General features: G+C 37.1%; 1 protein-coding gene across 14 annotated transcripts in view; it reads left to right on the top strand.

The window, feature by feature from the left end:
• The first annotated feature begins 3031 nt into the window (after positions 1–3031).
• LOC18436434 (uncharacterized) overlaps positions 3032–18121 on the top strand; it is a 68158-nt gene continuing 53068 nt past the window's right edge. For 5 of the 14 annotated variants that reach the window (XR_016040711.1, XR_016040710.1, XR_016040708.1 and 2 more), the window contains exons 1-3: positions 3032–4353; positions 6007–6294; positions 9827–10006. Coding sequence is in view for 1 of the 14 variants with exons in the window: in XM_088846676.1 (XP_088702802.1) it covers positions 6056–6294; positions 9827–10006 (419 nt within the window). In the remaining 13 variants the exon portion in view is untranslated. Of the gene's footprint in view, positions 4354–6006; positions 6295–9812; positions 10007–18121 lie in introns of all 14 variants that reach the window. The other 9 variants (XR_016040719.1, XR_016040714.1, XR_016040718.1 and 6 more) reach the window with 7 other exon arrangements.

The raw sequence follows: 18121 nt of genomic DNA, 5'->3' as shown, positions 1-18121 counted from the left end.
ACCATCACACAAGGGTTACATAGTCCTTCAGCTCACTCATCTAGGCATAAGCTTCGACCTCATCAAAGGCTAATCCAAAACTTTCATCGGTTAATTCTTTGTTTAGGTACCTTGGGTTTTCCAACCAACTGGCCTAGATCGATAAGTACAGCCTGGTATAAGCAAGCACCATTCGCTTAGTATGGTCCTCGATAGACTATACTCCCATTGAATTTATGTTTCACTATAAAAGTATTTCAATACACCCTCATAAGGCCTATAAAGGCCACATAAATCGAACAGTGCTGGACCGCATTACATGCCTATATAACTTACTGGATTTTTAATCATTTTGGCACACTGGGTGTTGGACCGTAAGAAAAAAAAAACATAAATATTTACTCCAAAGATAGAGGGAGAGAGAGAGATGGCGGACAAAGAGAGAGAAAACGAGAGAATGAGAAGAGGGCATGTAGAGAAAGAGAAAGAGAAAGAGAGAGAAATAAGAGATAGGGCGAGTAGAGAGATTGTGGGTGGAGAGAGAGAGGGCAGGTAGTGAGAAAGAGAGATGACAGGTAAAGAGAAAAAATGAGAGAGAGGGTGGGTAGAGAGAGAAAGAGAGAGAAAGTGTTGCCATAATAGCATGTGAAAGTGTTGCCATAATAGCATGTGACTAAAAACATAAGGGAAAAGAGAGAAAAATAATATTTTTGTTCCATTTTTATTGACTTTTTGAGTGGCGGTAAATATAAGAAAAATAATATTTGGGTTTATGGTGTGATACAAAAAGTAGAACAAATTTCGTACAGACACTTTTGTTTACACTCGGATTTGCACCGATATCTAGAATGATATATGCTCAAATCTTAGCAAAAATCGAGTTATTTTTTAAAAAGATAGAGAAAGTGGGGTCGCTTGAATTATGGGCTAAAAAAATCCCAGATCTATATACATCCGATTTTTTTATGAGTCCACTGCAAGCGTCAGCTTCAAATATATATTTTGACCTAAAAAACACTTCTAAATTTAATTAAATCAAAGAATAAATTAATTTCAGAATAAAATAAAATAAATAAGAGAATTACATGAAGAAAAACAAACTAAATTAAGCAAAAAAAGAATTACTTACCTTTAGGGACTTGAAACCCAGAGTTTTGGGCTTGGATCAGGCTGCTCTTCCGATATGGTCCACCATCTCTTTTTTGGATACATTTTTTTATTGGAATTGGCAGATCTAAGGTTATTTGCCCTAAATCTAGGGTTCCTAAAGAAGGATGAAAAGCTGAGAATTTTAAGTATGGTCTATTTAGCTTTTTCTTGAGAGGCTTTTCTTGGGATTGGAGGTGAATTTTCTTACTTTTCTAAGGGTTTTGGGATCTCCTCAGGTTAAATATGAATTTTGGGATTTTCAGTGATTTTTGAAGATTTTGAATATGAATTCTGGAAATTTCTGTGATTTTTGGGGAATTTTTCCAAATTTTTTGGAATTTTCTAGGGTTTTTTTTATATTTTCATGCATTTTTGGGCTATTGTCCTAATTTCGATAATTTCTAAGGGATTTTTTGATCTCTTTTATGATCTATTTTTGGGTTATGGAGAGAGGTATTTATAGAATTTAATTGGTGATTTTTTTTTTTTTACTCTTTTGAAATATTTTTATTAGAATTTTTTGAATTTATCTTCATGTTTTGGCCTTATCAAATTAAAAAAAACGCGTTTACTGCATTATTAGAGCTCGTCTAGATCTGCCGGGCCGCATTACGGCCTAGCCCGCGATCTGACACTTGGGTCTTACAGGTATTAAATTGTTATTTATTGGATCTTTTTATTTGTAGGTCCGATTCAGACGATTCTTGGACCGTTAGAAAGCTCTCGGGATCTACTTCAAGTTGGGATAAGTTTGGGGTAGTTTTGAGGCAGTTATATTGGGTCTAGATTGTCTATGGTCTACTAAAAATTTTATGGTTATTTAAGCTCAAAATCGAGATTTTTAAGAGTTCATTTAACCGAAATTTCAAAAGAGTGTCTACCACGTTTTAGAGGGGTAAATTATCAAATGAGGTGTCATTTGTTTAAAATTACTAGCACCAACTCGTCGTACAGCCTTTTTTTTGTCATAAATTGCCCCTCTTCATAACTGCAAATACCAGACAAGGGCTTATTTGTTGTCTTGTACTTCAATACAGAACAACTAACCAAATCAAATTCTCTCTCCCACTGCCTCTTTCCCATCCAACCTTTCTCTCTCAGTCTTTCGCCCCTCTCTCTCTCTCCTGTTGCCTCTCGCTCATCTCACTCTCCGGGCCTCTCGCTGCCCCTCTCTCAATCTCTTGCTCATCCTCTCTACCCCTCTTAACCAAATAAATGTCTCTCTCTGTGAAGGTTGTAGCTGCAGCTCTCAACCCTCTATCAAGGCAAATTCAAGGCCACTGATTCTCCTCTCCCTATATGAATCTCAATCTCTCTCTCTCTCTCACAGACAGTAATATGATTCTCTCTTCCAAGTAATTAAGAACAGAACATGATTCTCTCTCTCTCTCTTCCCAGTAGTTAAGAATGGAAGTTCAAGCAGATCCTCTATAATATTTTTGGTTTAGACCAGACTTACAATCTTTTGTGCATTTATATTTTTTAGAATTGCATATGGGGCTCTCTGCTTTTTCATTTTTTCTCAAATTTTTGGACTGAAATTTGCCCAAATTCAAAGGAATTTGGCTAGTTTTTCATTTTAATTGGACTAAATTTCAAGCCCAACAGTTTGACAAAGACGAAATATCTGAGAATTTGTGTTCCTCTCCTCTCACGTATAAACGAAGAACTTTGAAAACTTCTAGAAAGAGGTTGATGGAGAGATTTTGGGGGCTACAAGTGTCGGAGAGGGAGAGAGACGATTCTTTAGTTAAGAGGGGCAGAGGGGGAGCGAGAGATTGAGAGAGGGGCGAACGAGATGCGATAGAGAGAGAGAAAGGGGGGAGCGAGAGGCATGCGAGAGTGTTTGGGTGGGAGTGAAGAGAGCTGACAAAAAAAACAACTTAATTAAAAAAAACACGGGGAGGTGGTGCTTATAATTTGGAACAAATGACATTTCATTCAGTAATTGACCCACAAAAGTATCGGTATGTAATTTGCTAATTGACCCGATCCTAATTTGGAAAAGTATTGGGAGTTAAGATGTCAACAAAGTTGATTTATAGGTATCTATAATTTTAAAAATAAAATAAAAATTAATAGATGTCTATGTGTATTGTTTACAAAATCGTCAGATCTACCTGCTAATCGCCCGGTCAGGTCAACCAGTATTTAAAAAAAAATAAAAAAAGTTCATAAATTCTAAAAAATAAAGAATTCAATTTGTAATGTATTTTTAAATATTTCTTATATTATAGTAAGCATTAAAATTGTTTTGGTTACTAAAACTCACTTTTATATTTTTCTATTTTTTTTAAAAAATTTTAAAATTATCTATTGGAAAATATAAAATGGGTTAAAATCTATTTTATTTATTAATTTTCAAAAACGTCTTTTGTTTTAATCATTCTTTATAAGCTTTTTATATTTTAGTAGATTTTTTTTTTATATTTTTATATTTTTTTAATAATTCTCTTGACCACCAAAAATTTATCCGGTTATATCGTCGGCCGATTTACGAATAATGCCCTTCAAAACCGTTTCGAGGGCCACATCCGGTTAACGGTTCAGTTCGATTTTGCCATGCGTCGAATCTTTATATGCACTTACATTGCACTTAAGAAAATGAAACGACAAAACTATCTCCTCCTCCGGATAAACCGCATCTCCCGCTCTAAAACCGCTCCTTACGCGCTTCAAAATTCACAACGAGGAGAGCTAAGCCCAGTTCCTTGCTCCCATGAATTCTCTTCACCATCATCTCCATCACTGTCTCTTCTCCACCCATCATCCTCGTCATCATCGCCGTCGTCTCTTCAATAGCCCTTCTATCATTCACGTCTCTTTGAATTCTCAGGGAGCTTATCCATATCTTCACTCTAAACCCTCCAATTCTCTGTATAAGCTCTCTCCGTCTGCTTCCCTCTGCAATACCTCGCCCTCTGAATCTCTCCCTAGACCCTCGCCCTCTGAATCGCTCCCTAGATTCTCGTCCTCTGAATCGCTCTCTAAATCTTCGCCCTCTTATTCTGTCCCCAAACCATCATCCACAGATCCTCTCTCTAAACCCACAGAATTAAAAACTGGTAGTGTTGAGCCGAATTCAGATGGAGGAGAGAAGAACATTTCAGGAATTCCAGTGCCTAGGCAGCGGTATGTTCCAGTATCAAAGAGGACTCTTTTGGGAGGAATTCTTTCCATGTTTGACTCTTAGAAGGAAATTGACGAGTTTCTTCGCTTGTCTTCGTAAGTTTTTTGTTTCATTCTTTTCTTTTTCTAAATTTCTCTTTCTCTCTCTCTCTCTCTCTCTCTCTCTCAGCGAAGCTAGCGAGGTTCTTCGGTGGGCATCCCATCCATTGTATTAATGTATGAACATATGTAGAAGAAGTACCAATTACATTTGTCAACACTCTCTCTGTGTAGATAGGGTCCTCACGACATATACACTATGTTCCTAGCCACTCAAGGTTGTTTGAGATGTCCAATTTGCCATCTTCTATGAATGATTCTTACTGGTACATTCATTGATGGGGCTATCATTGTTTCCAGGTTACTATTTCTAATCTTCCGTTTTACCTCCCTTAGTAATCCTTGGAGAGATTAATTGTGGTGCTCTTTGGCCCTCCTATTTCCTTCTTGCTTGGTGACCTGGATTATACTGGGACAGAAACTCGGCATAGCTTGACTAGGTACTTGTTGGTGAATTTACTTGGGACATAGTTTTTTAGGAGGCTTTGGATACTTTTGCCAGATATAGCAATTGACGCTGAATCTCCACAAGATAAATCCGCATGCGGTGAAGATGTGGTCTTGGCGCTCGCTATCAGCCATACATATTACCCCATTGGAGATCCATCTTTGAATTCTATCTATGGTAATTAGCCTCTTTCCATAGGCTGATCATGTGAACCAAGAGGCCCTAAGGTGGTTGGTTTTTCCCATATGGCTATCAATGTGTTGTGTGAGCCTATTCTCAATCACATTTTGCTGGTAGGCTACTTCTTCAATTAGACTCCAAGTTCTTGATTGTTTCCTGCCTGTAGGAGGCGGGAGAGTTGGCCCATTCTCATACCAAATTTAGAAATGATAATGGTTCTTTCAAGCCCCAAATCCATTATAATTTCCTACTCAAACAATTCATGAAATGCCCTTCATTGAGTCAAAGGTCAAAAAGTTGATATTGGAATCATCTCACTTGCGATTGGCTATGTCTCTTGATCAGAGTAGTATTTCATGTGTATATTTCCAAGCTTAATATCCTCTCCTTACAACTCTAGAGGTCCATATATGGTGTCTCCAAAGGTAGTTTTTTCTCATTAAATCCGACCACAAGGATTATCTTTCACTAACAAATTCCCATTCAAGTAGTTAAACATTTCATCAAAAAAAAAAAAAAATTTCCCATGCGAGTTTAGCTATTAGGGACATGTTGATATTCTTAATTCTTTTGGTACCAAGTCCAATGACCCATTTACTATTTCTCTTGATCTATGAAAGTTGTTTTTTATCCTCCATGAAAAACATGTGTTCTAGTTGTTTCAGTCTTCTTTTTGTTTTTTGGAGTTTTCTTGTGTTTGTTTTGTGAGCAATGGTGGAATTATCATTTGAGAAGCGCTAAAGAAACAAATTGTTGATTCTGTCTGGAACATTTGGTTTATTTCTATGAAAATGATCTATTGTATATGTTCTCCAAAGTCCAAGCGAGTCTTTGTGTCAATTTATGTTATTTTATTATTATTTTCCTATTTTTCATAATTTTATTTGTTTGAGTGTACGGTATTTGTAGTTTCAATTGCATTTTATTGTAAGTTTTTTCGTCAAGGATCAAGCTGTGCATATTGCACAGTTGTTGTATGTGAAGCGGAGATTTGGCAATTGTTGTGATCCTTGTGAATGCAGGTGTTTAGACTCCATTATTCATGCTGAGCACAAGGAAATTCTCGTTGAGATGCGACTTGACTATAGCCTTACCCATTTGCAGGAGGGCACTAGAAGAGAAGAAATTTATAAGGAACGCTTTATCAGCCAATTGGAGGATCAGACTTTTCCAAATGGGCGGCATTTGGGGCTTGATTTTCTTGGCATCAGAAGAAATATATTTGCTCAAAATCAAGCAAACGAGCAAGAAATAGATGAATTTGGATTATTGACACTTTCATGTGACAGATCCCGTGTTGGGGAGTCAAGGTTAGTGACATTGTCTTTCATGGAGTGTGTAGTCGTTCTTTCAGTAATAGTACCTATTATTATTGGTTGTAAAAGCTTTAATGGTTTTTGTTATCGAGTGTGGGTATGTTGTTTAATAGGCAGAAACATATACAGAGTCTGAATTATATCGTATTCTTTCTCTATAAAAGATGCACATGCATGGTATATGTCTCCATTTGTCTGTATCCAGGTGGAGTGATGCAGGCTCGTGCCTGCAAGATGTTGCTTAAAATTACTCAACTAGCTGGGTAGGGTGGAATTCCTCACACCAGGAAGGAGGAATCACCCAACTCCTAGTAGGAGGATTCACTCTACTCCAGGAGTAACAGAAAAATGCTCGCATCCAACAATAATTTCATTCAAAATTCGTCGTCTCTCTTTAACCATGGTATAACACTTTTATAAACTCAAAACATAAGTCTACATGCATCCAAGGACCCCCTAATCAAGTCCCTATACATTGGAAGACCAAAACCCACCTTTGAAACTCTTAAAACAATTATTACATGCAAAACAAACCTATGACCCATGCAACAACTATTCTAATGCAATCCTAGTTCCCATGGAATCTACGTGCACACAACTCAAGTTCTTATGTGAGTTTTTCCAACGAAAAATGTATTAATTTTCAGGCATGCAACCTGTTTCCTATACAAACATTCCCAAAGCAAAAGAATTACATATCATGCATATTTAACCATTTTTCAGTTAGTGCACATGCATGTGCACTAACTGAGCATCCAACTTGGTGCTGAGTGACCATGCCATAGCTGGGCACTGTATCAATCACCCATTCTTAAAAGGTACTCGACCTCGAGTTCATTGTGAGGTCTTTCCAAAGTTACCCCTCGAGTTCATTGTGAGGATTTTCAAGTTTTCATAAATCTAGTTCCCATGGAAACCACATGCACATGCACATGCAAATCAAGTTCCTATATGAGTTTTCCGAACAAAAATACATTAGTTTTCATGCATGCAACCTATTTCCCATACAAACGTTCTAAAGCAAAAAAATATAATAAATGTCATGCACACTTAACCATTTTTCCAATGCACATGCACGCGCACTAATAGAGCATCCACCTTGGTGCTGAGTAAGAGTGTCGAATAGGAGCATGCCTTGATTGGGTACTGCATCATTCACCCCTTCTCGAAAAGACTCGACCTCGAGTTCATTGTGGGGTCTTTCCAAAGTTGCTTCAACTCTTCTTTAAGGGGGTTTCTACGTGCTCTTGCATCATGGAGGTACATCTTTCTTCAATTTTGTTGTCTCGTTGTGCGTTATTTCTCGTGCACTTAAAAGTTCCCCAATGCAAGATTCACTAACTTTCCTTTATTTCTTGCTCACACGTTTCCTTGACTAGTGACCTTCGTGTTGTCTCAAAAAAGCAACTGGTTTTTCATGTGAGCTATAGATGGTTAGAATCAATCACCACCAGCTTGTCGAATACCCTAAGTCTCCTTGAGAAGCATCACATAAAGGATAGCTTGAGAATCTTGTTTTATCTTTATTTCCAAGAGAGTTTGGAGAGGATGCTAGAGCTAATTGTCCTAGATGAAGATTGTTGAGCAGTGATGGAGGTTGTCCTTCCATTTTTCTTGGTAAATAACTTAGAGAGGCATCATGGTTTATGATACATGCATTGCAACTTAGAATTGGAAGGTCTCTGAGGCTTTGAGGAAAATGTTACGTAACATTTGGGTTGTAATTATGGTACCTGGTGGAGTACGTTTGGTTTTGGAGGACTGGGTCTGGAACTGAAAGGTAATCTTGTTTAGTGGATAACAGTGTTTTAAAATGGGGCCGCATCATGTGGGATGCGCTCGCATCCGCATAAGAAATAGGCGCATATGCGCTTTTGACAGATGCGGCCGCATCAGACCGCATCCCGCATAGGCTGCATCGCACCGCATCCCAGTATCTGCTGAAATTGTTTTCTGTTTTGCCCCTCGGGGAGGGGTAAAAGGGTCTTTTTGACTATCCAAATGTTAGGAATTTTGTTTTTCATCGAAATCTTCGATTTAGCGGTTTTTTGATACTTGGATGTTCATTAGATGCCTTTGATTGTTGATTTGGACATGTTAGGGTGAATTAGTGATAAGAAATCGGGGTTTTCAGAGGTCGTGAAGAAATCGAGCAGTGCTTCACAAAGTCGGTAAATTTTTTTTCCTTCTTGTACAATATTACTGTTATACATATTTTTGGGGCAATGTCTTCTTCCCAATCTTCTAGTAATAAGGATCCGGCTTGGAAATATGCTAAACTAAAAAATCCCAAAGATAGAAATTGTGTGATATGTTTGCATTGTGGAAATACCTATATGAGTGGATAACTGGATACAGAATCTCCGACAGCTAATAGTTTTGAAAATAATCATTAAACTAAAATACCTACTATCATATATGTCACCGTCATATTTTGTTCTATGCATTAACTTATTTTTTTAGATTTTTTAGAATTTGTTTACATTTATTGACCACATCATCGCGATCACCCGCATCCGGGCCGCATCGGCCCCCCACCGCATCCGGGCCGCATCCCGCATTTTAAAACACTGGTGAATAACGAACCTCATGAATAGTTTGAGACCTAACTTCAAGGAAGTGCTTCTATGGATAGCCTGTCCACATTATGAATTATTTCTTTTGCTTCTTTCTTCTGGGTTCAAACATTCTGTGATGGGTTTATTCAACGGTAAAATTCATAGTTGTTTGAGATGTTCAAAATTGTGCTGGAAAAACCCAATTACTTAAGGAGGCATACAGTTTGATGAAGTGGTTTGACCTTATAGACTCATAGATCTTAACAATGTTTTGGCTGGTTTTTGAATTAATGCTATTAAGGAATTAAGAGGTAGTGTAGGTTCAGACATGATGGTAAGGAGTTAGGACTCTGAGTCTGTGGTCCTAGGGAATGTGAATGGGATGCAATGTAGTTGATCCCCAAATGCTAATCTGTTGATTCACTTTGATCGACAAAGAAAATTTTGTTTAGTGCTTTTTGGGATACTTCTTTTTTGTGAGCGATGAGCAATGTTAAAGTTGTTATAACTCATAACTCATGTATTGCCCTTTCTATTTTTTTCCCCCAAGGTCCTCTTTAAGTTTCTTTTATTCTCTTTCTTCATTTATTTAATATAATATCATCCTTAAACGAAAAGATGGTCATCTACTGATGATCTTGCAAGTGGTGGAACATGCATCCTTTCATGTTGTTGTTTCTCTATTGACAATCAATCCCCTTTTGTTGCACTGGGTTTTGATGTCCTCTTGTGGAGTAAGGTTAATAGTTCATCTTATTATGAATCTAAATGGGTAATGTTGTGATATATCTGACTAGGCTTCCTCAGATCGACTCTTAGAAGAGGATATATTATGCTTAAACTTGGTATTGTGAGTAATTTATTTACTTTCAAACTGTGATTATGAGATAATAATCATTGAGCTATGCTTGTCTTGCTGGAGCTAATATCTTTCATACAATTCTCTCATTGGAGGCAATTCTATTTAGAGTAGCTGTTGCAACTCGCTTCCGGCGAACTTTTATTAAACTTCTACGAAATGCGGAGTTTGAAGAACTTTCGGTTCGTGATTTACAGTTGAGATCTGCATTAAACACTGACTATCTGCTGACTTTGCCAATATTTGTTGACTGGAAGAAAGCATCTGAATCCAATGCAATAATATTCAGGTAAGATCTAGATATTATGATCAGTTTTCTTTGGTCCCTCAATGCATATAAGGTTTCATGAAAATAAAATTTCTTATTCATGTCAATATACTCTAAATGATTTTTATATTACGATCTCCTTGAAGTTCTGTCAGAAACAACTTAAGAAGCTTAATTTGACTCATCTATAAACTTTCTTCCTGGTTTAAGTAAATATCAACATGTTCCAGAAGATTTTACCTATACCAAAAACATTACGTTATATTCATGCAATCTTCATTAATTGTTCTATGATATCCTGAAGAATGCTATGTGTACATGCATAATTTGATGTGCCTTTGCAACCTGCACTGAAAATGTATTAGCCATTTCTCAGCAAAATTATAGTATTGGTCAATTTGACAGTTGAATCAAGATTTCAACAAGAAATTTTTAGTATACAGGATTGTCTTGCTGAAATTGCAGTGTTAGAACGTATCTTGTTGCTTTATACTTTTAACAATAGATATACTTATTAGGTGTACTCTCCATGTTGGATGTCTATGATCTAAATTTGTTGGAAGTCAGAATAGCAATCTTTTTGGCATCAACTTATCACAACTTAGTTTCACTTGTTAACTTTCATGCTCTCTGATTTCTTCATTGCTCAATATATATTTAAGATGGAAGTAGATATGAAGTAGTATCGAGGGAATCACATGAGGTATGTAAAATAAAAAATTTACAAAAGACTTATACAATCTTTCATTTCACATTGGGAAAACCCCCACTTACTACACACTATAACAAAAAAAATTACAATAGTCTTAAACACAAGTATGCCCTTATAATTTGAGAATACTTTCTTACAATTCAAATGAAATAAAATAGAACAAAATAAAGACAAAAAAAAAAACAACGTGCATGAGCTTAAAGTATCCAATGGGAGGCCAATTTCATAATTACCGTACGAACACCGCAACGGTATAATTAAAACTCTTGACTATCATTCACTCTCGATAGAACAAGGGTCCGGTTTTGATCTAATCTCGGGATGCAAATAAATCTTACTGCTGCATGACATATTTCTCATACTCACATAGATCCCAAAAACAACTTAAGATTGGGCATAGGACCATGTGAAGCAAATGGGGAGAATTCAGAGCTAAAATGGGCTTGAAAAGTAATAGTTTCGGCCCTAGGATTTAATTCAAAGGTCCAAACCATTATGACATCAAAAAGTCAAGTTTGGTGCGTGGAGCTAATGGAGAGCTCACTGTTATGCTTCTTATGCTAGCATTTCTAGCAACATAAAAGTCTCAACAGTTTGCACAAGATAACATGGAAACTATATCTACAAAAGCACAAGTCGAAAGGCCCTCATCTCTCTAACGCTTAACCACATTAAAAGAAAACTTATGAGAGAGAGTTGCTTACTGTTGTCATAAAATTTCAGCAGCATTTGATTGGCACAACAACAACCAAACTTCGATTGAGAAAAGTGCATGATGAAGTGGTAGACATCACACTTCATCATGGGAGAAGAGCATGAAAGGGGTGAGTCTATTTAGGATCTTAGAGATGGTAGAGCAAAGAGGGTTATGAGAATTTCCAGCAACATTTGCTAGGCATAACAACAGCCAAAACTTGGTTTAACAGCAGCCATGATGCAATAGATGGTGTGAGATGAAGCTTAGAGTATAAGGCCTTCAGCATGGGTCATAGGCTAGTAACAATCAAATGGGTAGGCAACACAAAAGAAGACCTTTGAAGTGGGTTAGAGAAGAGCTCAAGGAGTGGGGCGTGAGGCCCTTTTGGAGAAGAGCTGTGAGTTCAAAATGAAGAACTAACAAGCTTTGAGCCAAGAGCAAGAGGTCCTATTTATACTTCTCATGTGGGGTACACATCTTAGATTAGATCTCAAACCACCCATAGAGTGATCCAAGGGTTGAGAGAGGTTTAAGACCTAGCTTATTCAATCACCATTGATGGCTATCACATGGATGGTGATGAATGAGTACGCCCTTATCACCATACCCAAATAAAAGCTTCACAACATTTCCAACAATATATTATTTGTGCCCTTTAACCCTAATTTTCAAAATAAATGAATCCCAACCATTCATCTTTTAATCACCAAATCACAACCCTTAATAAAATATCTCCTATTCAAATTCAAAAAAGGGGTGGCGTGCCACCTATTAAGTTTATTTATGGTGAATTTTCCTTCATACTAAAGCTTAGTGAACGGTCACATTCATGACATCATCATGTGTCATGCTTTGTCCTGTTATCCCCTTCACACCAATTAGAAACCTTCATTTTAAATATTTAAAAGATAATCCAATCAAATAATTAAGAGATAAATTAATTTGAGAAATATAGAATCTCTACATTCCCACATGTGAACTCACACGTGCTTTACATATATACCATAAAACACATTATACGTAACAATGTTTTATATCATATCCATACGAGGATCCCATATCTAGTTTTAGGGTTTCCATGTTATGCCCATTGGGTAATGACATAGCTGACCTATGGGATGCACATGGGCACACACTGGCCGTTTGTGTGCCACACACTACATGTGCGAACGTCCTTAATTGGAATTAGCACACAACAAATTTGTGAATGCATTTTCATTGGCAAATAAAATTCCCAAAAATCATATAAAATTATGATAAAACATTTTTCATCATTTCTTATCAAACATTAAGGTTTGACAATTCTCATAAATCCTGGGTGGAAAAACCCGGTTCCATAGGAGGTCGGGCTGTGTGGTACTCCACTGGTCTAGACACGGAAACCCAATCCAATTTCTCAGACCAACCCAACAAGCCCTTATGCATCACAGACTTTAGTTTGGATTTGAGTGGACTTATCAAAGCTAACTGATAGTTGGATGGACTCCAAGGTTGTTCAGTGGAGTACAGGTGCCCCCCAAGGACATGCACTCTTGTGGGAGCTTGGCCCCTCTCTTAGCATGCATGCATAGTTCTTATATGTGGATCTTACCTTATCAAAATGGCTTCTCAAAATGTGACTGCCAGTGCACATACTGTGAGCAACCTATATATGTTAGGGTTTCAGGCTTATGTCATCTTACTAGTGGCAATATGACTTTTCAAGGCCTTAATGGCAAGAGTCTCTCACTCAGTGGGAGTGGGTGAGATGCAGAATCTGAGTGCTTTGCGAACTGGGGCCCAGATTTTAATACCCTGTGTATTTATGAGGCATTGAGAGTTTGCATTTTGAGAGAGTGATCTCTTAGAGAGGTGTGAGGGTCACTTCTGAGTCAAGACGATGTAGGTTAGGATGCCTCATAATTGATGTGACTAGCCTGGGCTCGGAGAAACCATACGAGTGTAAAAGAACCTGAGTGATTGAAATGAGAGCTGACCTTGTATGGAATGGTCATGACTTAAGAGACATGAGTCTGTAGCCTAATACGAGACCATTCCATGGCATATAAACAAATCATTTGCATAGGAATCCACTCTTCCAAATGTATTATTTAACATTGGAAGAGCCAGGGCACATGTTCTTTGAGATGGCCCTTGTAATAGAATAGTAATATGTCCCACAGGGGTGCACCTGTAATCCATTGAGAGTCGGATGGTGGGAAGCTCTGTCTCAGTAACTTTGATGTGATTATGTATCCCTGCCATAAACTGCGGAGCATAGGTCTATTGGGTCAACTTAAGACACTGGTGGAACATCATTCAGGACTAGCCCAATAGAGTACTCTCATTACTGAGTCAAAGCCTTGAAATCTCACATATACTTTTGGTCCAATGTAATTATAATAAAAAAATGATGTAAATATGCATAAATATGTTTCAAATATTAATTGGGATTTTTGACGATTTTTTTGAATTTTTTAAATCACCAAAAATGTAATTTTCAAAATTGTTTGGGCTAAATTCCTTGTGAGGACATCCATGTGAATCCCATGTGGTACCCGAGTGGCCATAGGGTTGCCACATGGCACCTTGGGTCCCTCACGTTGGGCCCCTTTTGTTTGGGTGTGGATCCCCATGCATTGGGGCCCTTGTGGCACTTGGTCACTTACCTTTTATTCAAACCTTATAATATTTTGTTATTTATGGTTACGACTTAAAGTTGGATTTTAATCACATGGTTAATTGCCACACATGTGACTTGCTTGGCTTGTGTGAAACCAAGGCAATTTTGAAATTAAAAAAAATTATTTTTAAAACAATTATCCACATGGGATATATGCTATGTGAACATATCATGAGTACTTTCCCATCGGTGTAACCCATGTGAAGGGTGTGAAGCCCATGTGAAGGGTGTGGGTTGAGTTAATTCTATTGGTGGTGTCATAACCCCTTTTCACCTTTCCCATGTGATTGATACTTTTTACGAAAATGCCCTTGTCCTTGTAGAATCTCTACACTCTATCGGATTTAATAAACATTAAGGGCTTTTATGTAAGCACACTTGGATGAGTTTGGAATTAAACCATGGGGTTAAGGACAAAAATGGTAATGTGGCTTTGATTTAGGTTTTAGTGAGTGATAATGGTGGCAAAATCTCATCCCTTCATCCTAGCGGTGGATGGGGATGAGTGGCTAGGATATTTTAACCTCTCATATGCCATTGATGTGCATCAAGGGTCCTACGTACACACTTCATATAAATACCATCATAAGGTCCAACTTAACCTTAACTTTGAGAAACATATTTTCATAAGCAAAATAACTAAGAGAGAGAGAGAGATCCATCCCTCCATAGCCTTCACCCACCAGTCTTTACACCTTGAGCTTTACCATTCCCTTGATCATATTTTGAAGTTTTTATGGTACTCCCTCATCATATGAGATCAAGCCCACCTTAAGCTATGATCAAGGTAATCTTTCATTGAGTTTTTCTTCATCATTTCCATCTTCTTCCACTTCATAGCTTGCTGTAAATCTGTGGTTACAGTAGCCTTAGAATTCATTTACCCTTTGCTTCACGTGATCTTCATGCTACCCTTGAAAAGTGTAGTCCCACACTTGTTTATGAGTTTTATGCCTTGATGATCTATTGAATATGCATAGTTTATCTTGACTTCCTCTGCACGAATTTTCTGGAGCATTTGTTATACTTGATATCCATATTCCAGAGATCTATCATCACCTTTTGAATCATTTAGAGTTCATAGTTTTACATGCAATCCCGTTTTGGTGGACCGGTGGACTACACTACATAGTTTTGCTCTATCTTGCATGTTTTTGATCCGATCTCTCTTGTTCCTTTTGCAAACTGCCGTGTATTTTTTTTATCATTGAATGTGGACCATATGAAGTATTTGTAAAGGTTTATAAGCTTCCCAAAAGGTTATATACCCTTGTGATACTTGAACCACTCGTGCACTCATCTTTGGGACAAAATAAAGTCCTTCAAAGGCCCGATCGTGGCTTGGGCACAAGGGGATCGAACCATTGGGTTCCCGAGTATTTTGGCACTCTAACATCTCTGTTTTATTGTTCTTATTCTCTGTTATTACAATTGGGGTAGTTTTGTTCATGTAATTTGTTTATGCGATGGTGTATTTTGGTTGTATATAACTAAATGTTTCCATTTTGAGTTGGCGTGAGTGGCATGTAGTTTGCCCCATAAGGGGACTGTTTTAGAGTTGATTTTCAGTGGTATCTAAAGTCTAAAAGTGCTTGTATCATTGTGTTAAAGTACTGAGAGTGTGTATTTGCTTTGTATAAGCAAAACTTTTGTAGTCGAGCATCGAGTTGTATTGTTATTTTTTTGTTTAATTAAAGTGTTCCTAGACTTTGTATCACTTCAGTTACGGCCCAGCTATGCTCACACAGGGCTCATACGCAACATTTTTCAATCAAACCCAGGTCCACTGATCCCTCACATGACATGAGGCGAAACTAGTCATACTGACCATGACTAGACGAAAAACCCTAAAACCACTCGGTTCATAATGGGGTTATTTTGGCCTATCTGGATCCCAGTACACAAGAGACTCCAGTTGCCACAACTTTCATGGTCACTCCCACTTGACTTTGAGTAGTGCTGGTATTGCATACAAGACCTTGAAAGGCCATATATCGTTCTACAATTTTGACAAGAGTTGGATGGTTAGATTGTATGTTTTGGATGCATAATGGAGGAATTATTGATGTTTTGGTATTTGTAGTATTGTCTCCTTACCTTTTGTTTGTGATAGATCTGCAACAATATTCTTATTTTTCCTTTGCAAAAATTCACTACTTTTTAGCACACATCGAGCAATGCTAGGGAAATAGAAAATCTCTTTTGAGTTCTGTTTGAGCCATTTTGGCAGACGGTTTCCCCCCATTGCTTTGTTGATGTTCCTTATTGAAAATCATGTAAAAGATATTTGAAAAAAATTTATATAAGGTGTCAACCTTATACTATCGAAGTAAGGTGCATCTCAAAAGTCCTCCAAATGAGAATATTTCGATGTTGGAAAACTGTCCGATTTGATCCATCTTGACCTTAAGATGTATGGATACGAAGAAAAAAAGAATTTCAAGTCCTAAAAATAGTATATTTTATGATCAATTATTTAGACTGTCTATTTTCAAGATTTTCACGTGTTTATAGATTTGCTCGATTAGTACCATTTTTTAAATTCTATAAATAGGGATAAAACTATATTTTTCAAGCCATCATATGGTTTCTGACACTGGAAGTACATCTTTAGACGAAATTTAGATGTACACCTTACATCTATGTTATAAGGAGGGTGCCTTATAAAAACCTCACTGAAAGATATGTTGTATTATATCTGGGTGTTTTGAGGGTGCTTTATGAGTAAGAAGCAACTCCCTCTTGCATGAATCATGTAGTCATCTACTATAGGTTACCCCATTTGTCACTATCCACTACATGTTATCTGAATGATTTGCAAACAATGAAAATCTCCCTTTTACCTATTTCTATCCTGATAACCAGAATTCAACTTTTGATTAGCAGTTCTAATAAGTCTGGAATAACTGTTCTTTGAACTTGGTAAACATAAGTCCAATCAATACAGGTATCTTGCATAATTATTTTTACTAAAAAGAAAACCTCAAAGCGGTGATAAATCTTTAGGAAAATCTCAAAGCGGTGATAAATCTTTAGGAGTACAGAATGTTCCAATACATGTGATTTAACAGTATACTTCGTCACTTTTGATCGGTCAACATTTGAAAAGTTGCTACGCCAGCTAGAGGGCTGCAAACTAGGTGAACCATAGAGTAATTGTTCCTCTTATGCTTGTGATAATTGTGAGTTCTGATACTTGCTTTTTTATTAGGCTCTTTGATTTGTTTTGCTTCGTTTTATCTGATGGTGAACCATGACAAGCCACATGATCAAGAGGAGTGGGGCTTTACTACCTTTGGATTCTTTTGCTTCCTTCTGGCTCATATATGCTGCATCCACCGTGTCGAAGCACTTAAGAACCAAAACAGAAATGGGTAGTTAAAGCGTGGGTGGATTTGCCATTAAAGATGTTAGGAGAAATCAGGGCAGAACTGGATAGGGTCATTGTGGGCTCGATACTCGATAATCGCTGGTTAAATTGAGTTTTTTTCTTAGGGAATGGGCGAAAACTCTGTTGATATTAATGCCCTGAGGTCCCTTTGTGAGCCTCTTTATCAATCTATAGGTGGGGTTCATAGATGAGGTTCATGTCTGTTGCCTTATCGAAGGCCTGACATATCTAAGGGGCTGTCATATCTTAAAGAATATAGTGTTAAATGACAATTAACCAGGACATTCATTTGTAAAAAATACAGTTTAACTGTAAACCACAAAGGTGAATTCTCGAAATCATGAATACTTAAAGGGTGTGGTTTCTATAAGGTTACAACCTTAAACAATCCAATTAAAGCGCACCTCCAAAATTTATCATACCTTGTAATTTTGGTGTAAAAAATTATTAGGATTATCTGAAAATCTATTTTCATATCTAATTATAAAATTTTAAACTCAAAAAATGGTTAAAATCAAGTAGATCTATGAACATATGAAAATATTGAAAATGGATGGTCTAGATAATGTGTTGCAAGATGCACTATTTCTGGGACTCAAAATATATTTTTTTCTTCATATTGAGGTGCATCTGTAATTCTACATTTTAAGGTTGCAACCTTATATAAATTTTTT

This window comes from Amborella trichopoda, chromosome 9 (assembly GCF_054954075.1).
Source record: "Amborella trichopoda isolate Santa Cruz 75 chromosome 9, AtrichopodaSantaCruz75HAP2 v2.0, whole genome shotgun sequence".
Classification (NCBI taxonomy): Eukaryota; Viridiplantae; Streptophyta; class Magnoliopsida; order Amborellales; family Amborellaceae; genus Amborella; species Amborella trichopoda.
This window is presented reverse-complemented; position numbering and strand designations above follow the sequence as displayed.